This window comes from Meleagris gallopavo, chromosome 30, assembly GCF_000146605.3.
Source record: "Meleagris gallopavo isolate NT-WF06-2002-E0010 breed Aviagen turkey brand Nicholas breeding stock chromosome 30, Turkey_5.1, whole genome shotgun sequence".
NCBI lineage: Eukaryota > Metazoa > Chordata > Aves > Galliformes > Phasianidae > Meleagris > Meleagris gallopavo.
Genome location: NC_015040.2, coordinates 713022 through 725436, shown reverse-complemented (window position 1 = coordinate 725436; position 12415 = coordinate 713022). Strand labels below are relative to the sequence as shown.

The 12415-nt window shown below is 54.4% G+C and overlaps 1 protein-coding gene across 1 annotated transcript in view; it reads left to right on the top strand.

Moving 5' to 3' along the window:
- Positions 1-110: 110 nt before the first annotated feature.
- Positions 111-12415, top strand: part of MARCHF2 (membrane associated ring-CH-type finger 2) — a 16508-nt gene continuing 4203 nt past the window's right edge. Inside the window, exons 1-3 of the mRNA XM_003213161.4 lie at positions 111-681; positions 4040-4245; positions 6567-6762. Of these exons, the coding sequence (XP_003213209.2) occupies positions 577-681; positions 4040-4245; positions 6567-6762 (507 nt within the window). The 5' untranslated portion in view covers positions 111-576. The remainder of the gene's footprint in view (positions 682-4039; positions 4246-6566; positions 6763-12415) is intronic.

Genomic DNA, 12415 nt, shown 5'->3' with positions numbered 1-12415 from the left:
GCCTTCGGACGCGTTTCGCGGACGCTCCCCGTGCCAGGCTGTTGCTGCGGGCCCGACTGAAGCAAAGGCAGAACGCAGGTGTTGACCCGGGAGGGAGCTGCAGGGATTCATTGCGACGGCACGGCCGAAATCGAGCGCTGTGCTTCCAGCGGCTGCGAACGGGGCGGGCAGAGGCTGGGTGCGGGGCTGAGGTGCTGGTGGGAGCCGCTGTGGCTCCTGCCTGAGCTCCTGGTGCTGAGACACAACGGAGTAAATGGAGCGGCTGTTCTTCTCGCTATTGTTTGAACTAGCTTGGCTTCTGACTCTAAAAAACACAGAACTTTTTATTGGAAGGCGAGGGGAGGAGCCAGGCACCCTGAACTATAAACTACAGCACGAGTTTATTTTCCCCCTCCTTCGCTTTGGCTCAGTTTAGGATGTTTGCAGTTTCCGTTTTTAAGCTCGGAGCAGCGGTTCCATCGGCGGCGATGGGCTGAAGGCAACGTCCTCCTCCTGCTGCCAAAGAGAGGGACAAGGAGCAGCAGTGCTTTGGTGAGAGCACTGTGCAGACGAGAGCTGGTGTCTGCGAGGAGGGCGATGCGGGAAGCCCTTGGTTTGGCACTTCCTGCTCTCGGAAGTTTTGATGGCTTCAGTTCTGGTGCAAGGAAAAGCTGCTTGGGCTTGCTGTCAGCAGTTTGCAAGGTACGCCATGTTGTGGATGGTTTTCCAATTTATTTCCTCACTGTTTTTTGTTGTGCATCCGTGCAGACAGGCCAGTCAAGGCCTGCATCTCCAGACGTGCAAGCTAAGCAAAATAGTGCAGAATTAAGTGGGAGAGAAGGACGCTGAGATCTTGGATCAGCTGTGCAGTTTGGGTTTTCTTCTTTTTCTTCCTTTCCCTTTTCTTATGGAGTGTCCAGAGCTGGAAAATCCATTTGTTTGGAGTTGCATTGAAGCTGCCTGGAAGGTGAATGCGCAGCAGCAGGGAGCTGCTCAGCACTGGTGTTAATGCAGATGCTGCCTCTCGTGAAAGGAGGGCTCTTGGGATAGGAGCAATGCATTGCTGCTGCTGTTGTCTGGTGGAAGCCCCAGGAGTGCAGGGAAATGGGAAGCCAGGGAGCTGCAGCACAGTTGGGTGCAGTGCTGAGCAGAGCAGTGCTGGCTTCCCTTCCAAAAAGTGCAAGCACTCTGGGATGTGATAGCTGGGTATTCTTCACTGTGCTTCATGATTTAGATACGGCTTTCAAGCCTTGCTGAAGCTTCTTTCTTTCTCTGCAGAAGGAGAATAGCAATAGGATGCACGGGGTGTGTATGGTGGTGGTATGGAGTGAATCACTGCTGTGCACCTCTCAAAAACCGATGTCTGTGGAGTGCTCCGAGGAGGAGTTTCTCATGTCCCAGCTGCTTGTCAGCTGTTACCTCATGACATCTGTTATGAAAATGGCTGATGTGGGGTTGGGGAGACCCTCTGCAGCACCTCTGTTGTTGCAAGTGCTGACCAGGCACTGCAGGGAAGGTCCTGCAGGGTGACTCCTTGGAGCCGTGACAGGATAACACAGAAGCATGTGCTTTCTCAAACAGCAAAACAGTGCTGCTGCCTTCAGCCCTCAGCAGAGAGTAGTTTGGACAAACAGAACTGAAAAAAAACCAAAGCCCTGCAGCAGCTTGGCTTGTTGTTGTTGTTTGCTTTGAGCGCTGTCTGTTTGCTTCCATAGATCAAACCAGCTCTGCAGCCTTTGAAAAGCAGGAGTGCTTTGGGCCGCTCCTCTCATCCCATGCTTGGTGGCAGCTGGGAAAGCCTCTCGCTTTGCTGTTGATCACGCGGTTAGAAAGCGTAGTGCCTGCGATCCAAGAGGGATAGAACTGGTTTGGGAAGGTGAGAGGTGGGAAGATTGTTTCTGGGGTTTGGTGTAAGCTTGCATGAGCAGCAGTTGGGTGTAGCAGTCCCTCTGACCTGGTCCTCTTCCTGCTGCAGTCACTCCTGTGTTGTTCTGCTCTCCATGTTGGGTGTTTGCCCACTGCTTCCCCCAGCTGGAAGAAATAACTCTCTTACAGCCTGCAGAGTGCAAATATGCAGAACTCAGGTGGGGATCCTCCAGCTGCTCAGCATTTCCTCGTTCCTGCTGCACGCATCTTCTGGATGGGGAGCAGCATGGCCTTGGTCTCTGTGCTCTTGAGCTGTGCAATCGTTCCGGGGAGGCTGGAAACTCCTGCTGCCCTCTGGGTGATAGCAGTGGGGCTGGAAGGCTTCAGGAAGGACGTTATTCTGGAGCAGGGTGCTCGCTGTCTTACTCACGTGTTGGAGCTGTGCAGCCCTGCTGTGTAGCTCGCTTTCCCAAGCCAACTTTCCACCACCACCGTTTGTTTTCTCTTCAGTTTGAGCAATCTCTGCAATCTCAGCTGTTTGCATCCTGGGTCAGCTCAATGCGAGGAGGTGGATCCATCCCTGACCTGCTCCCATGGTGAGTGGGCTTTGGATCCACCAAGCTGCCAACAGTTGTGAGCCAGGAAGGGCCTGGCCTGGCTGCACAGCCCGCTGGTGTCCGCTGGGTATGGAGCTGGAGCAGAGAGCACTGCAGATGTTATCTTTGGATTTCGGCTCCTTCTCCATGAGCTGCGTTGCTGCTTTGCCTTCGTGCTCCCCGAGTGATGTGAGTCAGTTACATATTAAAGTGGTGACTTCAGGCTCCACCCTGGGATGGACTCTGGTGTGGAAATGCCAAATAACTTGTAGCTGAAAGCCATGCGTTTCCTGCTGGGCTGAGGGTGGCGGATCCCATCCAGCCCCACACGAGGCTGCTGGGATCCATTGGATGTGCAGCACCATGAGCACACGAGGGACAGGAGAGTGGCTTTATTCCAGAGCACAAAATGGACCTTTTCATCCTCTGGACTTAAAAATAAACAAGGTTTTGGCTGAACAAATGGATCCGACCTCTTTATTAAAAGCATACATCTCCCCGTGTCTGCCTCAGAGAGAGGCCTTTAAAATTGAGAGAGCTCCTTAACGCACAGAGCAGCTGACTGAAGTCATTTTGATAGCGTTTGTCATCTTTCTTTTTGCTCTGTAGATCTGGACAGCTTGTAGTTTTGCTTTATTCTCAGGGGAGAGCAGTGAGAGAAGCAGCAGAGCCCTGGGTGCTCTGCACAGATGGATGGAGCAGTTGGGTCGGGGCGGTGCTCGCTCCGGTACGCTCATTTTGGGGTTGATGGGAAGATTCCTGTCGGTTTGGTTGGTTGATTCCTGAACCCACCGTGAGCTGAAGCCTATTCCGAATGCAGAGGAAAGGAAGGTCTGCAGATGGATGGAGGAGGAACAGGGCTCTGCTTACCTGATTGTGGTTTGCAGGGCTCCAGCAGCCGGTGGTTTTGGATTCCTTCCATGTGACCCCACACATGTGGAGGAGCAACGCAGCCATTCCTGTGCACCAGGAAGCCCTCCTGGGTGTGTGGGGCTCTGCTCGTGGGAGCCAGCTCTGCTCCTGTCTGCTCTGCTCTGCCCCTGCACCTCCTGCCCTCTCTTTCAGTGTAAATCCCAGGGGTGCCAGCATTGTCTGCTCCTGGCTGTGTGTGCGGGCTGCTCAAAGGGCTGCTGCACAAACCACGCTTGGCTTGGAGCGCTGGAAGGGGAAGGAGTGCAGCCACCCTGCTGCCCTCCTGGTGCTGTGAAGAAATACAGAATGAAAGTCAGAGATGGGAGAGGGGCAGCTTTTGAAAGCACCTTTGTGCAGGTGGGGAGAGCTGGGTGGCGCAGCAGGAAGCGCTGTGTGCAGGGCAACGCTGCATTTTGCACAGAGGGTTTGGATGCGTGTTTTTGGGTCAGCCCCTGCGCTCACACCATCCCCACGTCGGGTGCTTTGGTTTGGAAGTCTCCACTGAAGGCCAAGCGCTGGCAGTTCTCCACAAAGCAGGTGTGCAACACGAGGCTGGTGGAGATGGAAGTCATTGGGGGTGAAGGAGGAGCAAAGCGCGCTGCTGGCACCTGGGGGTGAGGGGAGGGGAGGGGAGGGTGAGGGTTTGGGTTCTGTGCTGGGTGCTCACAGCCCTTCCCATCCTGCAGGTCCCCGCGGCAGCGAGGTGCAGAGCTGCGATGACGACGGGCGACTGCTGCCACCTGCCCGGCTCCCTGTGTGACTGCCCCGGCAGCGCTGCGCTCTCCAAGTCGGTGGAGGATTCGGACATGGGGCGGCCACAGTTCGTCACCCAGGTCACTGCCAAGGACGGCCGCCTGCTCTCCACTGTCATCAAGGCGCTGGGTGCACAGAGGTCAGGCTGGTGCTGCTCGTCTGGTTTATCTCTGTTTTCGTGGCTCTAAACGGGGGGTGGCAATAAAGCGTTGTTTGTCAGCTGGAGATGGTATTGGGGTGAATTTCCCAGCCCCTTCATGGGGTCCTGCACGCGCCAGGTGTGTCAGACGGGGCACCGTGTGCTGGCCCGAAGCCCTGGGTGTGCTCAGAGGCAGAGCTCCGTGCTGCACACAGGTGCTTTGAGGGCCGTGTGTGGCAAAGCTCTTCTCCCAGGGTGGGCTCAGAATGAAGCATTGGTTCTGCAGCCCGAGGAAAGGAGCTGTGTGCTGCAGGACGCACTGCCCAGCTGCTGCTGGAGGGGACACGTGTTGCCTTGCTTGGACTCCTTTTGCAACACTGTTCATCACGTATTTTGAGCAGCTTCTGCAACAGAGGATGCTTTGCAGCATCGCTCAGCCAGGCAGTGCCAGCAGTCCCAGCTTGCATCCCACTCCTACCCCCAACCACAGTGTAAGTGCACGAGCAATCCGGGGTCACCGCACTGCTGAGACTGTTTGGGGTGAACTCCTCCTCCTCCAGATAGGAAGGAAGGAAAACGGAGGCTGATAAGAAGGCTGCTTTTTTGTTTTTTTTTCTCTCTTGCACTGTCAGCAAATTTTTTCCTTCTGGATTGTTTATGGGTAGCCAAGGTTATATTAATGCTCTGGAAATATGAAACTCCTCAAACAGGAAGAGAAGGGATGAAATGTCTTACAGATGCTTTTATTAGGAAATAACAGATGCGTGAGAGCACTTAGGGCCTGGGTTTTTTTTGGTCTGCACTGAGGCCCTGAGAATGGACTCTGGTTTTGTTGCTCTCTTGCTGCACTGATGGTTAATGAGATACTGCTGAGCTTCACAGCAGTGCCAGGGGGTCGTCAGGCAGATCTCATGAATCTGATTGCCATGAAACCTGCTCAGTGCAGAGCTTAGAGTGGCACACGTCCAGCAAAAGTCTTCCTTCTGCTTTCTTGCTGGCTCTCCTCAGCCCTTCGTGTCCCACCGATGCTTTTTTCAGCCCTTTCTCTGTGCATTGTGAATTGCTGTGTCTGTTCCAGAGGGTCGTGTCCTTGCTTTAGGTCGTGCAAACGAATGCAAGTAGTGCTGCTGCTTTTGAAGGCTGCAGATTGCTTGTCTATCTCTGCTCTGTTGGAATCCCACACAGGGTTCACGTGTGAGCGATGAGATGAGGTGAGGTGGCTGCTGTCCTGTCAGCAGTGTGGGCACAGAGGCTGGTAGAGCTCATCCTGATTTTCAGAGGGCAGGGAGTGGGGCCTTCCAACAAGAGGTGTTCTTTTCTCACCCTGCTTCCCACCCCCAAACCTGTGCAGCTATGAATCTGAGAGGAAGGTGTTGCATCACAGAGATGGCTGCTTGGGAGCTAGGAGAGAGGAGGCACCAGTGAGTGATTGCTTTTGTGGTTCAGGAAGGGAAGGACTGGAGTGGGCATCTCTTATTTCTGTCACTAGGTGGTCTTGATGAGGGTCGGGTGCTGAGGAGCAGCACGGAGCTGCTCAGACTGGCAGAATTCTGTGGCTGCAGCCCTTGGAGGTTTCTCAGGGAGCCACTGTGGGGCTGGCAGATGTGGGGGGCTACAGTGCACCTGTGCTTTGCAGGCCAGCTGGGATGCCCTTGGACCTAGAGTGGCACCAGGTGCCTGTTGTTAGGAGCTGAACCTTGCTGGAAAAGCCTGCAGTGATTGATTCAGTGTGGAATGGTGCGAGTGAAGAGCACTCACCCTGGCCTGACATCATCGTGGGTTCAGAGGAAGGAGATCATGGCTGCGTGGCAGCAATGTGTGAGCTCCAGCAGTCACCAAAAAGTAAATGCAATGCTGGGATTTAGGAAGCAATGAAGGACAGAACAGAGCATAGGCACTGCAATAATCCTGGAAGCTGCACAGCTCCAATTGCTGCAGCTCTGATGGGATGGTCAGAAATGGAAAAGATGCAGGGAGGGGCAGTGAAGGTGACTGGAGAGGTGCTGTGCTTCTCTCTGAGGTGTGGCCGAAATGGAGCAGAGCTCTGCTGCTGGAGCAGAGGTGGCTGAGCAGGGTTTGGCAGGTCTGTAAGCATTTGGGAAGCCTTGTGCTGTTTGGGACAAGAGCTGGGGATGGCACTCCACTGGCCTCGTACAGCATCTGCGGTGCCCTGAGGTTCCAGGAGAGCAGATCTCGGGCTCAATTAAGAGATGTGAGTCTATAATTGAACCTTGTAGCTGGGGGGAGGGTGGAGGGTGAGAAGTTCCCCAGCCTGCCTGTCTGATTGTGATTTCCTTCTGTTTGTCTGTCTGCCTCTGTAGTGACGGTCCCATCTGTCGAATCTGTCATGAAGGTGGAAATGGGGAGGGACTGCTTTCCCCGTGTGACTGCACAGGAACACTGGGCACCGTGCACAAGAGCTGCCTGGAAAAATGGTTGTCCTCCTCCAACACAAGTTACTGTGAGCTCTGCCACACAGAATTTGTTGTAGAGAGAAGACCGAGGCCTTTGACAGAGGTACCGCTTTCCTCCTGCTTTGCTTTTCTGACTGATGTGCCCCGTGTCCGTGTGCTTCGTGCTGTGTCCCCCTCCTCATGGTAGTACACAGACACTCACACAGGGTGCTTTGTGTAGGAAACCAGAGCTCTCATTGGGCCCAGTGATGTTCTGATGGTGCAGGAGCAGCGTTTGGGGGAGCCCCTGTCTGCAACCCCCCCCAACCTTGGGAACCATTGCACTTCCAGACAAAGCTCAGCCCTCAGCAACCAAACACGGAGGTCACCACGAGACTGCCTGAGATACGAAGCCTTCAGAAACACAATTATTGTTTTTTCCTGTTGGCTTTCATCTTTTCTCACAATGTTACGTCAGTTGCCTGTGATTTCCTTGTGTTCTGCTCTGAAAAGTGAGAGATGGTGGCTGCTGGTGCTGCTGGTGAAGGACCCGTCCTCCATTGAGGAGCACCGACGTGTGCTTGGAGGCATTGGTTTGGTGTCAGGGTGTCAGGCTCCTTCCTGCTGACCTGGGGGCTCTGCATCCCATGGCTGCTCCACAGTGGGTGGGGATCCCCCTCTGGCCATTGCCACGGAGGTACTGGGCTCCTATGCTTCCCCTGCTCAGGTGCTCTGCTGTGCTCACCCTTCAGGCTTCCTTTTGGCCCAGGGTTTATAGCAGCTGCCTGCAGTGAAGCCCTCTGTGTGTGAGGGGTGAGGGCAGGGTGGCCAGGCTGTCTTCTGTGGGTGCCCCATCCCTGGAGGTGCCCTTGGGCCACACATGGGCACTGAGCAGCCTCAGCTGGGGGCACCCAGCCCACGGCATGGTTTGGGGCTCAGTGATCTTGAATGTCCCTCCCAGCCCAAAGTGGAATGAAGAAATCAGTGAATTCCAGCACCTGAGGCTGCAAAGGGGTTCTGGATCTGACTGAACAAGCTGGAGCTGGGCAGGTGGCACTGATAGTGATTGACATTTCTGGCAGCACTGCAGGACTGTAGGAAGGTGGCACAGCCTGGGGTGCCACAGTGGAAGCTCCGGTTTGTAACTGTGCTGCTCTGAGCCCACTCTGTGGTTCCCCCAGCTCCATCAGTTCGATTTAAACTGAGGCACAGCTGCATGTCGCTTTGGCTGTCTGTATTCCCATTCCTATCAGTTCCTGGGGGGCAGTGCCAGTGCCCTCCTCCCTGCAGCCCTGCTCTCCTTCTATCTCTGCTGCAGCCCAAGAAGGAGCCCAGGGGGGAAGAGTCCCATGGCTGGAGCAGCGCTCAGTCTGTGTTTTGCCAAGCTGAGGTTCTATTTTAATGATGACTGCTTAATTTACAGCCCACTGTTGCTGCCTGGACAGCCGCAGCCAGAGGTGACTTCAGAGCACTGTCTTTAGAAAAGCAATTTGCCAGAGGGCATTACGTCAGCAGTTGGTGCTCTTTGAATCTTATCTCTTCTCTCTCAGCTGCTGAAACGTATAAAATCCTCTCTGACCAAAAAACTTTCAGCTGGCTGTTTCAGAGGTTGCAAACATTCCAGCCCAGACACAGCCATGCCCTCAGCACGGAACCCTTCTGAGAGAGGCGACAGCACGCAGCAGCTCGTCAGCACTTCCCACTCACACCCTCTGCCCTCTGCTGTAATCTCGTCCCCACACCAGATTGGGCTCTTCTCCAGCTCTTCATCAGCTGCTTTTGGGAACTTTCAGTCCGAAGCTGTTGGTGCATTTCTCAGAATAGGGCCGGGGATGGGGCTGCTTTGTCATGGAGGGATGACGCAGTTCCCCATCTCCTTATCTGAGACATTCTCTGCTCCCGTCCTTCCTTGGGGATAGGCGGGTTTTGGAACTTGTGAGGAAGTGATGCTCACATGTGACTGTGCCAGGTCACAGCTAGTCAAATCCACTGTTTGCCCCATCAAACTGGAGACACTTTAGGTAAGGAGCAGCTCTGCCATCCCATGAGAGCCACAACCCTGGCACTGTGAGTGATTTGAACCCACAGCCACAGAGCAAACCTTCCCCACAGCCTGCTGCATCCCTGAATGGAGCAATCCTTCCTTCAGAGTCTGCTGCATTCCTGCATGGAGCAAACCTTCCCCAGAGCCTGCTGCATCCCAACCAGTTCCCCAATCCCTGCCATGGCACACGTTATTCTCCATTCTGGCTGATGCTGTGTCTGTGTGCTGGGGCAAGGAGCTGAAAATGCAGGGAAGGGGATGATCCCAGATTGCCAAGCAAGTGCAACCTCCTTCACCTGCCAAAGAGCTGGGAAGTCAGAATAGGGGTCATGAGGAATTGCAACAAGTAATTGAGGTAGGAGTAGGGGGCTTTCTTATTTCAAAACATGTCAGACACAGAAAACGTGTGGTTACTGCTCAGGGGTCATCTCTAGAAGATGCCTGCATCTCTGCTGTCCTGAGCAGTGCAGGAGGAGTGCAGCCTCACAGCTTTCCCCAGGCTGGGGCTGCTCATGTGGCTCTCGGGCAGGGCTGGCTGGGTTTGCTTTGTCCTCCTTAAATCTGCCTCACCTACATCTTGTTGTTTGGAGTCCTTCTGTCCCTGTGCTTCTGCAGAATGCTTCCTGCTGAGTGTGTGATGCAGCCCAGGAGCACGCTGTGGTTTTGCTCCCGCTGCTTTCTGTGTGTTTTATTACACAGTGATTGTTTTGCCTATGGAAAAGAACTTCTGCTTTGGGGCAGCTGTGGCTGCAGCCCGTCCAGTTCAGAGAAGTGAGCTGTGCTGTTTGCTCACCCCACCCTTGCTCGGGTCTTATCTCCCTGGCAGATGGGCTGCTTGCTTTGCTTTCCTCGAACTCTTCTCCCTGCACCATTCTCCATCCCCTGTGTGCTCCTCTCAGCCTTGCCCCAGCTCCTCACTCTGATCTCTCCTTTCTCAGTGTGAGCTCCTATCCGAGCCCTGCACCCAGGAAAACCAAATCCCTCCCGGCTCCCACTGAGCCCAGTTCTGCTCTCGTGTTTCCCTTTAACTCTGTCTGGAGGCAGAGCTCAGCGTGTTCATAACCCACAGTGCCGGGTGCTGCTGGGACAGCTGCTCGTGGGGCAGTGCTGGGGTGTGATGTGCTGCTCCCCGTGCAGGGCTGGGCTGCCTGGGACACCTCTCCATGGCACTGAGCTCTGCTCACCGCTCCCGGAGCAGCTACTAGTATCCCAGAGCCTCCCTCTGCTCACTGCTCCTGTTGCTTCCATCCCCTGAGGCCCAAAAGCACCCCACAGTCAGCCCTCTTGTCCCACAGCCCTGCTGGTCCTGGTGGGAGGAACATCTGGAAGGCTCCAGAGTTGTGCTGGAGGACAAAAATGCATCTTGTCTCCTGCAGAGAGGTCATCCCCAGTCTGGGAGCTGGGTTGCAGCTTCTCCTCTCCTTTTAGGCACTCTTATTTGCAGCATGGAAGCGATTGTTTTTGGACTCGGCCTAGGAGAAGATCACATTGCCCTTTTGTTGCTTTCCCATGTTTACTTGACGGTTTTCCCTACAAAAATTGTTTAATCTGACCACTTTTTGGATAGTTTGCAAGGTTTGTTTTAAGTCCCATGTGCATTCATCTTCTGCTGTGCCAGAAACCCCTCGCCCTCAGGGTGGCTCACTGTATTCCCTTTTTACTGTGTCAGTGCCTCTTGGCAATGTAAATCAACTACTTCAAAAGGAAATTAATTTGCTTCCTGCCTTTACATGTTTGGCTCCCATCTTGGGGAGGATGGGGGACTTTCGAAGGTTACGAGGAGTATAAATAGAACAAGATGCAACAGAATACCAGTTTGCCTTCAGGTTCTTATTGTACTGGGGTCAAAAGTGACCCACGATGTCCTCATATCCAAAGACGGGATGCTGCAGGACTGCTGCTGGGCCAGGTCAGATAGAACAGCTGAGTGCTGCGTGGCCCAGGCTGTGCAGGGCTGAAGCTGGGAATGTCAGGTGGGTGGCTGGGGTTGGGGTGGCTGGGATTTGGGGTCCAGATGACTGAAGTTTGGGATGGCTAAGGTTTGGGTTTGGTTTGGGGTTGGCTAGAGTTTGGGGTTAGGACAGCTTTGGTTTGGGGTTGGGATGGCTGGGGTTTAGGGTTGGAGTAGTTGGGGTTCAGGATGGCTAGGGTTTGGGATTGAGATTGGTGAGGGTTTGGGGTTCACATGTCTGGGTTCGGGATGGCTAGGGCTTGGAGTTGAGATGGCTGGGATTTGGGGTTCAGATGTCTGGGGTTAGGATGGCTATGATTTGGGGTTGAGATAGCTGGGGTTTGGGATGGCTGAGATTTTGTGTTCAGATGGGTAGAGTTGGGATGGCTGGGGTTTGGGATGGCTAGGGTTTGAGGTTGGAATGGCTAGGGTTTGGGGTTCAGGTGGCTGGGGTTGGGACAGCTATGGTTTGGGGCTCAGATGGCAGAGTTTAGGATGGCTAAGGTTTGGGGTTGGGATGTCAGGCTTGGAGTTGAGATGGCTGGAGTTGGGGGTTTGGATGGCTGAGGTTGGGTTTTATGGGGGCTGGGGTTGGAATGGTTAGGATTGGGATGGCTGGGGTTGGGATGGCTGTGGAGTTGAGTTACTTGGGGTTCAGACAGTAGAACTGCCAGCACAGTGATGTAGGAGCAGCTTTGCTGTGCAGCTGGGCTGCTGCCCGCCCTCGCTTCCTCTTAGGGCTGCTCAGGGCTGTGTGTGGTCCTTATCTGCCCCACGCAGCTCATCACCACTCATCTCTGCGGGGTGACGTGCAGGTCTCCCTCCCTTCTCCTGGCCAAGCCACAGTTGTGGCCACTCTTAAACTTCCTGCTGGCTGTCAGGCCGTCCAGCCGTGCTCAGAAGGGCTTGAAGAATGCCTTTAACTTCTTTACACTGCAGCATTGCTTGGTCCCCAGCTGTGCTCCTCAGCTTGCAGCCTGATTAGCTCTGTTTGTTCCCATGTTGTTTCGACCAGTGCTGTCCTATTAACTCCTTGCACACCTTCTACACCCCATTTGTGTCAGGGGAAGGGGCTTCGTGTGCACTGTCCCTTTAAATCTTCCCTTTTTGAAAATGAGTGCCCCAAAATTACCTGCCAGACCTGGAGCAGGGCAGTGAGATGAGAGAACTTCACAGCTGGGTGTGGAGGTAACTTAGGAGCAGGAACTCCATGCAGCAAATGGACTGAAATCAGAGCTGCACCCCACAGGTGACACCAGCTTTGGTTTTTGAGCAAAAAAAGCCCAAACCCTAAATAAGGGCAGTGGTGCAGGAAATGGAGAAGGATCCAGCAGCTGTACAAAGCTCGTGGTAAAATGCACTGCTGGGTGTTGGTAGGAGCCACAATAGCTTGCTGTTCTAAAAAAGGAAAGGAAAGCCTGAAAATAGCATCATCCCAGGAAAACGGGAACAATTGCTGTTGTCAAGGTCTAGTGTCTGAAATGAACCCAAATTTGGAAGCAGGTCAAGGCTCTGGGAAGTGGTGCCTCTGGAGAGCTCTGCCGGGGGAAACCTCCTGCAGCAGAGCTGCGCTCTTTCTGCTGCCTGCTGATTTTTGGGCAGTGCCAGAGGGAAGTGCTTGCAGAGCCTCTCGGTGACGCCCAGCAGAGCAGTAACCCCCCGTGGTGGATCACTGGATGCACGGGGAGCAGCAGAGCTGGGATGGGCAGCACTCAGGTCTCTGCCAGGTGCACGCTGTCTGTGCTCCCTGCTGACGGCACCGGGCGGCCGCTGGGCTCCTGC